Below are 13502 nucleotides of genomic sequence, written 5' to 3'. Positions count from 1 at the left end.
GGATTGAAAGAGAGAGAGAGAGACTCAATTTCATGTTGACTGGAATTAAGGTCAATAAAACACAGAGGGATATTTCTTTTCTCAGCAAACACAATCTATTTATGTTTCAACATTTGCCCACAGTGTAAATGGTACAACAATACATTAGGTATCTTTCGAAGGCTGATACTTAAACTAAATTACATTATTTGCATTACAATAGACAACAAGCCAATGAGAAGATTGGTGAATAATCACCACCTCTTCACAAAATCAAGCATATACCTTATTATAAGGTACGATAAAATCTTAAAAATAAAGCCACAAAATATAATACATCTCTGTTAAAATACTGTATGCAAAAATCTTCCGGAAAAAAACATTTCTCACAGGTTTCTTCTTGACTGTAAATATCAAACCACTTTTATCCCATGTCTGACATAAAATGTTCACATGCAGACATTAAAAATTGCAGAGCAAAACAAATGAAAACATCTGCTATGAAAGAACAGCTTAAAACTTTTTTTTTTGCGCACAGTTTCCAAGGAAAGAAATTGTTCGCGTGCAGGAACATGCTTTGACATTAATGCCTGGGAGTGCTTCATCAAGGTGCAGAAGTGCTTTCCCCCCCCCCCCTTCCACTTTCTTCTCAAATGACCAAAAGCGGGGGGGGGGGGGGGGGGAGGAGGGGGATAAACAATACAACAGACTTTCTGAGTGTAAAGGTGGCGTGCTTTGTCAGATAGGACTTGCACTCCCAGTATGGCTGGACCCAGTAATCCTGTTTGCCGTGTAAAACTGCAGTACACACACACACACACACAAACAAAGTCAAAAAAGATAGCTTCAATTCAAAGGAGACTGCACCAAACTGCAGGACACAACATCGTCGGTCTGTCTGGCGGTCCGTTCTGACGGCAGTGGGGTTTGGCTCCCCAAGAAAACGTAGATTCCTCTTGACTTTTGAGTTTTTTTTAAAAAACAAATTATCATTTGTACTCTGGGCTAACATCACCGGAAAGACTGTCTGGGCAGCAATCACCCTCCCGAGGATTCAAAAGAAAAGCAAATTGTGCAAAAGTTGGGAGAGCAAGCAGTCATTTGTGTCTGATTCCATTGGACCCAAGTATCAGTTCATCAAATGGAATGAGTTTGGAAAGCAGGTCACTGTGCACAACACAAGGCTGATACTGAGTACAGGGATTATCAAAAAGTGTGCTCCATCAAAGTCAGTAGTTGAGTTTTGGGTGGGTGGAGGGTTCGTACCCATTGGTCTGTCATGTTCAGGAGCTTGAACTGGACTGACCTTTGATTTCTTGCTTCACATGGCAGTGTTGAAGATCCCGCCGACCACGTTTCCGAGCTGCACCAGAATTACGCTAAGCATTGACTGGATTTGCACACAGGCAGCTCCAGCAGAGGTGAGTGGAGCTTTCCGAAGAGTTGCACATGGACACGGCTCCTGGGCTGGAAATCAGCTTCACGTTTGCGCCGCCAGGAAAAAGGGGCGAAGCTGAGCTGGGGCCCGGAGGATAAAGGTGGCTCGCACTTTATTTCTGTTGCGGCTGTTGTACACGGCAGTTGACCACCATTGCGCTGGGTCTCAAGCTGATTGAGTCAGTCCATCTTTAAGCACAGCTAGTGGCTGGGTTCTTCTCCACTTTCTTCTCTTTCTGTTTCAGGTGGATCTTGGCATGCCTCTTGCGCTCGTCGCTCCGCGCGAATTTGCGGCCACAGAAGTCACAGGAGAAGGGTTTCTCCCCAGTGTGGGTCCTGATGTGAGTGGTCAAGTGGTCACTGCGGCTGAAGCTCCTCATACAGATGCGGCACTGGAAGGGTTTGTGGCCCGTGTGGATCCTCAGGTGCCGGGTCAGCTCGTCCGATCTGGAGAACCTGCGGTCACAACCCTCGGCTGGACAGGCGTGGGGCCGCTCGTGGACTGGCGTTTTACTGGGACGGTTCGGGTACTTCCTTGGCCGGATGGGTTTCAGCGTTAAAGGCTGCTGGTGAGGGCTGAAGTTACTGGGCATCTGCTTGGAGTCCGTATAGGCCTTGATTGTGGTCAGTGGGGTCAGGGGAGGAGGGATCCGAATGGGATCGACGGAAGGTGTGAAATGTTTGTGATCTGTCATGGATCCCAGATCACTTTGATGATGGAACAAGTTGTAATCCGGAATGACAGAGAAGAGGTTGTTATCCTGGTTAGACTTGGGGTGGTAATCCTGGTTGGAATATGGGTTGGTAGTGGTCGTGGGTGGTTGCTGGTAGACCTGCTCCTGGTACATCTCCCCACATTGTGGGTAAGAGCTGGCTGCTCCTTGGTAAAGCGAATCCATGTCTCCCTGGTTCTGCACCATGGTACAGGCTGATGATGTCTGGGTCGTGCTTGATGGCGAGTGGGAGACCCCGAAGATGCCCGCCAAGTTGATGATGTTTTCGGAACACCAGTTTGAGCCCCCCAGTGGCCCGGGGGGAGAGTCGAAAGCAAATTTGCCCAAGTATGTGAGAGTCTGACTGCGGCTGGAGTGCTGGAAAGTATGTGGATAGGACAGATCCTGATTCCCTTTGTCCATTCCAACATCCAAGAGTCCGTCTGTGCGGCGAAGGAAGGAAAGGAGAATGTTCACCATTAGTCTTTCACTCATTAGAATGCTATTTTCAAAAGCTCTTAATGTACAATTAGACGCATATTGATCCAAATACACACACACACCGACACCTTGCCTCAAACACAAACACATGACTGTATCATGAAGTTGGCTTTGAGCTATTGTAGGCTATTTAAGTGTTTGCTCAAATGTTGAAGACAGTTTGTGTGGTTTTTCCAATTGATAGTAAGCTGCAGTAAAACCAGTCCTGAACACACCAGCAGGAAATGCTACCACTGCGTGTGCGTTCATTTACCCCTAACCCCGCACCGCCCACTCCAAGTGATCACCACCCAAAAACGTATCGATAATCAAACCCTGCGTTTTATTTAATCTGCAACTTGGCTCTCACACAGTCAGCAGCGGTAGACATGAGGTAGAAGACGCGTGACATCTTCCTGACTGCACTGAAAGAGCTGAAATTCAGGGTACACTATCCTATATTACAGGGCTTCGGGCGTTATTTTCAAAGAGTGAGAAATAGCTATCTGAAGCAGAACATTTTTGCCAGAAAGTCCTGCAGTCATATTGTAGAGAACACTTTCTAATCGGTTACTCGATCCTGGAAGTATATTCCTAATTTATAAATAGTATACTGCAGAAATATCACTGGGAATATTTGAATGCAACATTCAGGATGCAGTTGAGATATTTTATCAATAGCCTCCCTGAATAATTTCTATCATTCCCTGGTACCATATTCAGGAGAGAAATCTTATCACTCGTGCAAAGCGCGATATATTAAACCTCCTGCAATGCAAGTCTCACATTTAACCAACTCTCTGCATTAGTGACAAGCAACGTATTGGATTATTCTAGATTGTGCAACTCTGTCAACGACTTCACTCCAGCATTCTAGATAATATCCGTCAGCATTGATGCTGGTTCCCACAGAAGTGGAGTCACCCACTGAAAGATATTATGTGTTGGGATCACTTGGGCTGAGCACAGCATTGTTTCAGACAACACCGATACGTCTCAAGTGTAAATCGAAAGCCGAATGAAATACCGAGACACGAGCACATTGATTGTTCAATGGACCGAATGAGCTTTCACGCCAGATCACAATTACTTTGGAATCGGTCATTGATACTGACAGATAAATCTGGAAGGTGTCTTTACCTCCACCCATTTGACTGTAGGCGCTGTTGGAATCCGAGTTGAATATGTTCATGGAGGTGGGCACTGCCGAGACAATCTCATCCTCAGGGTAGATGCTATCCTGCAGGTGGTTTAACAAACTGCTCATTGCCACTGGGATCTTCTCCGCTATCTTCCCTGTCATATCAGAGCGCAAACAGCGGGGGTATCCTCTTACAATAAATAAATAACAGTCCCAGATCACATCGATTTGTCTCTATATCCTCTTTTTTTTTCAAAAGGAAAAAAACCCGCCAGGTGATAGAAACACTCCCGAGCAGAATTGGATGGAAGCTGGAGACATTCAGTGAATAGGAAGGAAAAACAAATGATATATTTTTCTCTCTCCTCTTGGTTCTGGTGTTTTTTTCTGCTGAAAGCTTGAAATTGGACTCTTGTACTGCTGGAAAATGATGGTCCCTCCTGTATATATAGAGGGAAAAGGAAAGCACCGTGACGTAGATGCCCTTACATGGACATACAAAGAGTGAGATGCGGTGACGTCGAAGGTGGAAGCGCACTCGACGGTATCTTGGGGCTTGCAAGCTGGTTGAGAAAGACAAAGGGGGAAATGGGTGCAATTTGTCAAGCCTCAACATTGATGCATGACATGTTCCATTGCATGCACCCCGAATGCAGCCTGCCCTTTGTGCAGACGGAACTGGCAGGGCAGCAATGTTGCACTTTAACTGGCTTTCTGTCATTCTGCAGCCGAGTGGAACTCCATATTAGGGCAAAGGTAGACGACGTCACGGCACTCCCCGTCCAAATTTGGCTCATTTTCCGGCGTGTGTGTGTCGTTCCGTCCCTGGAGTGGAAAATACTGTCTGAACGGAACCCACATCCTTAAAAAGCAGCGACGTAATGGTTTCTTCTGGGCAATCTCTTTTCAAATTGTCAAGTCGGAAAAAAAAAACACAATTGCAAAAAAAAAAATCCACTTCCTGATCTGAAAGTAAGAATTTGTGTTTTCTTTCATTCAAACCACCCTCTCCCCTCACTCTCACTCTCTCTCTCTCTCTTGTTCCTTCCAGTGCCATTTTGATTCATTGCAGCAATGTTTAAACCTTGTTAAAGACACTCATTGGGAGAATAGCAGATGGCACCGTGGCAAGTGATAACAGCCAGGGCGAACATTCTGACAATCATTCCGATGGCACATTTTCCAGTTCCCAGGCAGTCACTGGGCATGATTGTGAAGTTGCTTTCTCTCTGTCTCTCTCTCTCTCCCATCCTCAGGCCTGAACACAACCCACAAGCCTGTCCCCAGCTCATCACATTCAAATGAGCCCCGAGATATCAATGACTTCACAACAATCATTGATTTTTTAAAATGACCAGTGGTGAGGGAGAATTGATCTCAAATGGACAAACTGACCAGAGTGAAATGTATGGAGGTGGCATTGTGCACATCTCCAATTTTATATCCTATTAAACTAATCCAGCAAGGATAACAGAAAGATTCACATGTTTATTAAACTGCTATTGACAGTGTGGTATCAGGTGCCCGAATGGCGCACTCTTCCATCTGGGGTCACCACTTTGAGCTGAGCTGTGACTTGGCTCTGTCATTACACCACTGAGACCCCCAGCCTCCTCAGCAATGCTGGTTGGCACTGGTCAGCACTGTTGGTTGGTAATGGTCAGCACTGTTGGTTGGTAATGGTCAGCAATGCTGGTTGGTAATGGTCAGCAATGCTGGTTGGTAATGGTCAGCAATGCTGGTTGGCACTGGTCAGCACTGTTGGTTGGTAATGGTCAGCACTGTTGGTTGGTAATGGTCAGCAATGCTGGTTGGTAATGGTCAGCAATGCTGGTTGGCACTGGTCAGCACTGTTGGTTGGTAATGGTCAGCACTGTTGGTTGGTAATGGTCAGCAATGCTGGTTGGCACTGGTCAGCACTGTTGGTTGGTAATGGTCAGCACTGTTGGTTGGTAATGGTCAGCAATGCTGGTTGGTAATGGTCAGCAATGCTGGTTGGCACTGGTCAGCACTGTTGGTTGGTAATGGTCAGCACTGTTGGTTGGTAATGGTCAGCACTGTTGGTTGGTAATGGTCAGCAATGCTGGTTGGTAATGGTCAGCAATGCTGGTTGGTAATGGTCAGCAATGCTGGTTGGCACTGGTCAGCACTGTTGGTTGGTAATGGTCAGCACTGTTGGTTGGTAATGGTCAGCAATGCTGGTTGGTAATGGTCAGCAATGCTGGTTGGCACTGGTCAGCACTGTTGGTTGGTAATGGTCAGCACTGTTGGTTGGTAATGGTCAGCAATGCTGGTTGGCACTGGTCAGCACTGTTGGTTGGTAATGGTCAGCACTGTTGGTTGGTAATGGTCAGCAATGCTGGTTGGTAATGGTCAGCAATGCTGGTTGGCACTGGTCAGCACTGTTGGTTGGCACTGGTCAGCACTGTTGGTTGGTAATGGTCAGCAATGCTGCTTGGCACTGGTCAGCACTGCTGGTTGGCACTGGTCAGCACTGCTGGTTGGTAATGGTCAGCAATGCTGGTTGGCACTGGTCAGCACTGTTGGTTGGTAATGGTCAGCACTGTTGGTTGGTAATGGTCAGCACTGCTGGTTGGTAATGGTCAGCAATGCTGGTTGGCACTGGTCAGCACTGTTGGTTGGTAATGGTCAGCACTGCTGGTTGGTAATGGTCAGCAATGCTGCTTGGCACTGGTCAGCACTGTTGGTTGGCACTGGTCAGCACTGTTGGTTGGCACTGGTCAGCACTGCTGGTTGGTAATGGTCAGCACTGCTGGTTGGCACTGGTCAGCACTGTTGGTTGGCACTGGTCAGCACTGCTGGTTGGTAATGGTCAGCACTGCTGGTTGGCACTGGTCAGCACTGCTGGTTGGTAATGGTCAGCAATGCTGGTTGGCACTGGTCAGCACTGTTGGTTGGTAATGGTCAGCACTGCTGGTTGGTAATGGTCAGCAATGCTGGTTGGCACTGGTCAGCACTGTTGGTTGGTAATGGTCAGCACTGCTGGTTGGTAATGGTCAGCAATGCTGCTTGGCACTGGTCAGCACTGTTGGTTGGCACTGGTCAGCACTGTTGGTTGGCACCGGTCAGCACTGCTGGTTGGTAATGGTCAGCACTGCTGGTTGGCACTGGTCAGCACTGCTGGTTGGTAATGGTCAGCAATGCTGGTTGGCACTGGTCAGCACTGTTGGTTGGTAATGGTCAGCACTGCTGGTTGGTAATGGTCAGCACTGCTGGTTGGTAATGGTCAGCAATGCTGGTTGGCACTGGTCAGCACTGTTGGTTGGTAATGGTCAGCACTGCTGGTTGGTAATGGTCAGCAATGCTGGTTGGCACTGGTCAGCACTGTTGGTTGGTAATGGTCAGCAATACTGCTTGGCAATGGTCAGCACTGCTGGTTGGTAATGGTCAGCAATGCTGGTTGGCACTGGTCAGTACTGTTGGTTGGTAATGGTCAGCACTGCTGGTTGGTAATGGTCAGCAATGCTGGTTGGCACTGGTCAGCACTGTGGGTTGGTAATGGTCAGCACTGCTGGTTGGTAATGGTCAGCAATGCTGGTTGGCACTGGTCAGCACTGTTGGTTGGTAATGGTCAGCACTGCTGGTTGGTAATGCTCAGCAATGCTGGTTGGCACTGGTCAGCACTGTTGGTTGGTAATGGTCAGCACTGCTGCTTGGCACTGGTCAGCAATTCTGGCTGGTAATGGTCAGCAATGCTGGTTAGCACTGGTCAGCACTGCTGGTTGGTAATGATTAGATTAGATTAGAGATACAGCACTGAAACAGGCCCTTCGGCCCACCGAGTCTGTGCTGACCATCAACCACCCATTTATACTAATCCTACACTAATCCCATATTCCTACCAAACATCCCCACCTGTCCCTATATTTCCCGACCACCTACCTATACTAGTGACAATTTATAATGGCCAATTTACCTATCAACCTGCAAGTCTTTTGGCTTGTGGGAGGAAACTGGAGCACCCGGAGAAAACCCACGCAGACACAGGGAGAACTTGCAAACTCCACACAGGCAGTACCCGGAATCGAACCCGAGTCCCTGGAGCTGTGAGGCTGCAGTGCTAACCACTGCGCCACTGTGCTGCCCAATGGTCAGCCCAATGGTAATGGTCAGCGCTGCTGGTTGGTAATGGTCAGCACTGCTGCTTGGCACTGGTCAGCAATGCTGGTTGGCACTGGTCAGCACTGCTGGTTGGTAATGGTCAGCAATGCTGGTTGGTAATGGTCAGCAATGCTGGTTGGCACTGGTCAGCAATGCTGGTTGGCAATGGTCAGCAATGCTGGTTGGTAATGGTCAGCAATGCTGGTTGGTAATGGTCAGCAATGCTGGTTGGCACTGGTCAGCAATGCTGGTTGGTAATGGTCAGCAATGCTGGTTGGCACTGGTCAGCAATGCTGGTTGGTAATGGTCAGCACTGCTGGTTGGTAATGGTCAGCACTGCTGGTTGGTAATGGTCAGCAATGCTTGTTGGCACTGGTCAGCACTGTTGGTTGGTAATGGTCAGCACTGCTGGTTGGTAATGGTCAGCAATGCTGCTTGGCACTGGTCAGCACTGTTGGTTGGTAATGGTCAGCAATACTGCTTGGCACTGGTCAGCACTGTTGGTTGGTAATGGTCAGCACTGCTGGTTGGTAATGGTCAGCAATGCTGGTTGGCACTGGTCAGCACTGTTGGTTGGTAATGGTCAGCAATACTGCTTGGTACTGGTCAGCACTGTTGGTTGGTAATGGTCAGCAATGCTGGTTGGCACTGGTCAGCACTGTTGGTTGGTAATGGTCAGCACTGCTTGTTGGTAATGGTCAGCAATGCTGGTTGGCACTGGTCAGCACTGTTGGTTGGTAATGGTCAGCACTGCTGGTTGGTAATGGTCAGCAATGCTGGTTGGCACTGGTCAGCACTGTTGGTTGGCACTGGTCAGCAATGCTGGTTGGTAATGGTCAGCAATGCTGGTTGGCACTGGTCAGCACTGCTGCTTGGCACTGGTCAGCTCTGTTGGTTGGTAATGGTCAGCACTGCTGGTTGGTAATGGTCAGCAATGCTGGTTGGCACTGGTCAGCACTGTTGGTTGGTAATGGTCAGCACTGCTGGTTGGTAATGGTCAGCAATGCTGCTTGGCACTGGTCAGCACTGTTGGTTGGTAATGGTCAGCAATACTGCTTGGCACTGGTCAGCACTGTTGGTTGGTAATGGTCAGCACTGTTGGTTGGTAATGGTCAGCACTGCTGGTTGGTAATGGTCAGCAATGCTGGTTGGCACTGGTCAGCACTGTTGGTTGGTAATGGTCAGCAATACTGCTTGGCACTGGTCAGCACTGTTGGTTGGTAATGGTCAGCACTGCTGGTTGGTAATGGTCAGCAATGCTGGTTGGCACTGGTCAGCACTGTTGGTTGGTAATGGTCAGCACTGCTGGTTGGTAATGGTCAGCAATGCTGGTTGGCACTGGTCAGCACTGTTGGTTGGTAATGGTCAGCACTGCTGGTTGGTAATGGTCAGCAATGGTGGTTGGCACTGGTCAGCACTGTTGGTTGGTAATGGTCAGCACTGCTGGTTGGTAATGCTCAGCAATGCTGGTTGGCACTGGTCAGCACTGTTGGTTGGTAATGGTCAGCACTGCTGCTTGGCACTGGTCAGCAATTCTGGCTGGTAATGGTCAGCAATGCTGGTTAGCACTGGTCAGCACTGCTGGTTGGTAATGATTAGATTAGATTAGAGATACAGCACTGAAACAGGCCCTTCGGCCCACCGAGTCTGTGCCGACCATCAACCACCCATTTATACTAATCCTACACTAATCCCATATTCCTACCAAACATCCCCACCTGTCCCTATATTTCCCGACCACCTACCTATACTAGTGACAATTTATAATGGCCAATTTACCTATCAACCTGCAAGTCTTTTGGCTTGTGGGAGGAAACTGGAGCACCCGGAGAAAACCCACGCAGACACAGGGAGAACTTGCAAACTCCACACAGGCAGTACCCGGAATCGAACCCGAATCCCTGGAGCTGTGAGGCTACGGTGCTAACCACTGCGCCACTGTGCTGCCCAATGGTCAGCCCAATGGTAATGGTCAGCGCTGCTGGTTGGTAATGGTCAGCACTGCTGCTTGGCATTGGTCAGCACTGCTGCTTGGCACTGGTCAGCAATGCTGGTTGGTAATGGTCAGCAATGCTGGTTGGCACTGGTCAGCACTGCTGGTTGGTAATGGTCAGCGCTGCTGGTTGGTAATGGTCAGCAATGCTGCCTGGCACTGGTCAGCACTGCTGGTTGGCACTGGTCAGCACTGTTGGTTGGCAATGGTCAGCAATGTTGGTTGGTAATGGTCAGCAATGCTGCTTGGCACTGGTCAGCACTGTTGGTTGGTAATGGTCAGCAATTCTGGTTGGTAATGGTCAGCGCTGCTGCTTGGCACTGGTCAGCACTGCTGCTTGGCACTGGTCAGCACTGCTAGTTGGCAATGGTCAGCACTGCTGCTTGGTAAATCCCCCTTAAACCTCCCGCCCCTCACCTTAAACTTGTGTCCCCTCGTAACTGACCCTTCAACGAAGGGGAACAGCTGCTCCCTATCCACCCTGTCCATGCCCCTCATAATCCTGTACACCTCGATCAGGTCACCCCTCAGTCTTCTCTGCTCCAGCGAAAACAACCCAAGCCTATCCAACCTCTCTTCATAGCTTAAATGTTCCATCCCAGGCAACATCCTGGTGAATCGCCTCTGCACCCCCTCCAGTGCAATCACATCCTTCCTACAATGTGGCGACCAGAATTGCACACAGTACTCCAGCTGTGGCCTTACCAAAGTTCTGTACAACTCCAACATGACCTCCCTGCTTTTGTAATCTATGCCTCGATTGATAAAGGCAAGTGTCCCATATGCCTTTTACACCACCCTATTAACCTGCCCTTCTGCCTTCAGAGATCTATGGACAAACACACCAAGGTCCCTTTGTTCCTCGTAACTTCCCAGTGCCAGGCCATTCATTGAATACTTCCGTGTCACATTACTCCTTCCAAAGTGTATCACCTCACACTTTTCAGGGTTAAATTCCATCTGCCATTTTTCTGCCCATTTGACCATCCCATCTTTATCTTCCTGTAACCGAAGACACTCCACCTCACTGTTAACCACTTGGCCAATCTTTGTGTCATCCGCAAACTTACTGATCCTACCCCCCCCATAGTCATCTATGTCGTTTATATAAATTACCAACAATAGGGGACCCAGCACAGATCCCTGTGGTACGCCACTGGACACTGGCTTCCAATCACTAAAACAGCCGTCTGACATCACTCTCTGTCTCCTACAGCTAAGCCAGTTTTGAATCCACCTTATCAAGTTACCTTGTATCCCATGTGCATTTGCTTTCTTGATAAGTCTCCCATGTGGGACCTTGTCAAAGGCTTTGCTGAAATCCATGTAAACTACATCAACTGCACTACCCTCATCGACACACCTGGTCACATGCTCAAAAAATTCAATCAAATTTGTCAGGCATGACCTCCCTCTGACAAAGCCATGCTGACGTGAGACTCACTGACCTGTAGTTCCCTGGCTTATCTATACAACCTTTCTTAAATAGTGGGACCACATTAGCTGTTCTCCAGTCCTCTGGCCCCTCCCCCGTGGCCAGAGAGGAATTAAAAATGAGGGTCAGAGCCCCTGCAATCTCCACCCTCGCCTCCCACAGCATCCTGGGACACAAATCATCCGGACCTGGAGATTTGTCCACTTTTAAACCTTCCAAAACCTCCAATACCTTGTCACTCCCTATAATAATTTGCTCAAGAACCTCACTGTCTCTTTCTCTAAGTTCCATATCTACATCCTCTTTCTCTTGGGTGAAGACAGATGTGAAGTATTCGTTCAACACCCAACCAATGTCCTCTGGCTCCACCCACAAATTTCCCCCTTGTTCCCTAATGGGTCCTACTCTTTCCCTGGTTATCCTCTTCCCATTGATATACTTGTAGAATATCTTGGGATTTTCCCTACTTTTACCAGCTCTCCTAATTGCTTTCTTAAGCTCCATCCTACACTTTCTGTACTCCACTAATGCTAAAAGCCTCTCTTTTCCTTCTCATCGTACCCTGAATGTTTCTGGTCATCCATGGTTCCCTGGTCTTGTTGCTCCTACCAATTACCCTGGAGGGAACATGTTGGGCCTGTATCCTCCCCATTTCCTTTTTGAATGCCCCCCCCCCCCCACCACTGTTCTTCTGACAATTTCCCGACAAGTAACTCTTTCCAGTCTACCTTGACCAGATCCTGCCTTATTTTACGAAAATTCGCTCTCCCCCAATCCAAAACCTTTTTTTGCAACTTGTCTATTTCTTTCTCCATAACAAGTTTAAATTGTACCATATTGTGGTCGCTATCACCAAAATGCTCCCCCACCAACACATCAACCACCTGTCCAGCTTCATTCCCCAGAATTAGGTCCAGCACTGCACCCTCCCTTGTTGGATCCTCTACATATTGAGCTAAAATGTTCTCCTGTTTACATTTTAAGAACTCCACTCCATCTCAGCCCTCAACACGATGAATATCCCAATTAATGTTGGGAAAGTTGAAATCACCTAATATAATTACCCTATTATTTTTACACACCTCTGCAAATTGCGCACATATTTGCTCCTCAATTTCCCGCTGACTATCTGGGGGTCTATAATAAACACCTAGCAATATGGCTGTCCCTTTTTTATTCCTAAACACTACCCATAAAGCTTTATTTGATGCCCCCTCCAAGAAATCATCTCTCCTTACTGCAGTAACTGACTCCTTAACTAATATTGCAATGCCCCCTCCTCTGTCTCGCCTGAAGATTCTATATCCTGGGACGTTGAGCTGCCAATCCTGCTGCTCCCTCAACCATGTCTCCGTGATGGCTACTATATCACAATTCCAGGTGTCAATCATTGCCCTTAACTCATCCGTTTTATCTGCAATACTCCTGTCAGTAAAGTAGATACCTTCCATCCTGGTCTTACTCCCTTGAAACTTACTTCCGCTGTATTCCCTCTGACTTGTTCGTATTCCTGTGTTTAGCTGTGTCCCTATTCTGCTAGGAGTCTGCATCCCCTCCCCCTGCCAAATTAGTTTAAAGTCTTCCCAACAGCACGAGCAAACCCACCAGCAAGGATGGTAGTCCCCCTCTGGTTCAGATGTAGACCGTCCCGCTTGTACAGCTCCCACCTCCCCCAGAAACGGTCCCAGTGGTCCAGGAATCTAAAACCCTCCCTCCTGCACCAACTCTTAAGCCACGCATTCATCTGTGCTATTCTCCTATTTCTATACTCTCTCGCACGTGGCACTGGGAGTAATCCAGAGATTACAACCCGAGAGGTCCTGCTTTTTAGTCTCCTGCCTAACTCCCTGAATTCTTGATGCAAGTCCTCATCCCTCTTTCTACCTATGTTATTGGTACCAACATGCACCATGACCTCTGCCTTATCACCCTCCCCCTTCAGGATGCCCTGCAGTGACATCCCGGACCCTGGCACCAGGGAGGCAACACACCATCCTGGAGTCACGTTGACGGCCACAGTAGCGCCTATCTGTTCCCCTGACTATAGAATCCCCCATTACTATTGCTCTTCCTCTCTTTGCCCCTTCCTGTGCAGACAGGCTGCTTGCGGTGCCAGAAGCTTGGCTCTGTCCGCACTTCCTGGAGGAACTAGCCTTATCAGCCTCCAAAATGGAATACCGATTTGCAAGCGGGACCCCAGGG

The 13502-nt window shown here is 48.4% G+C and overlaps 1 protein-coding gene across 1 annotated transcript; it reads right to left on the bottom strand.

Annotated features, from left to right (window-relative positions):
- Nucleotides 1-78: 78 nt before the first annotated feature.
- On the bottom strand, nt 79-4361 carry egr3 (early growth response 3). The gene is made up of 2 exons (XM_068023495.1): nt 3750-4361; nt 79-2572 (listed from the first exon to the last, which is right to left on the bottom strand). Exons 1-2 carry the CDS (start codon nt 3910-3912, stop codon nt 1608-1610), a joined length of 1128 nt encoding a protein of 375 aa, XP_067879596.1. The 5' UTR covers nt 3913-4361; the 3' UTR covers nt 79-1607.
- Nucleotides 4362-13502: the final 9141 nt, after the last annotated feature.

This window comes from Heterodontus francisci, chromosome 47, assembly GCF_036365525.1.
Source record: "Heterodontus francisci isolate sHetFra1 chromosome 47, sHetFra1.hap1, whole genome shotgun sequence".
In the NCBI taxonomy this organism is placed as follows: domain Eukaryota; kingdom Metazoa; phylum Chordata; class Chondrichthyes; order Heterodontiformes; family Heterodontidae; genus Heterodontus; species Heterodontus francisci.
Note: the sequence above shows the minus strand (reverse complement) of the source record. Positions and strands in the feature narration are given on the sequence as shown.

Bases quoted from the DNA above. Each gene is read 5' to 3' on its own strand.
- egr3 (XM_068023495.1), bottom strand. From the start codon at position 3,912: ATGACAGGGAAGATAGCGGAGAAGATCCCAGTGGCAATGAGCAGTTTG. The intron at 2,573-3,749 runs GTAAAGACACCT...TTCGCCGCACAG, and splicing joins CTACAGTCAAATGGGTGGAG to ACGGACTCTTGGATGTTGGA.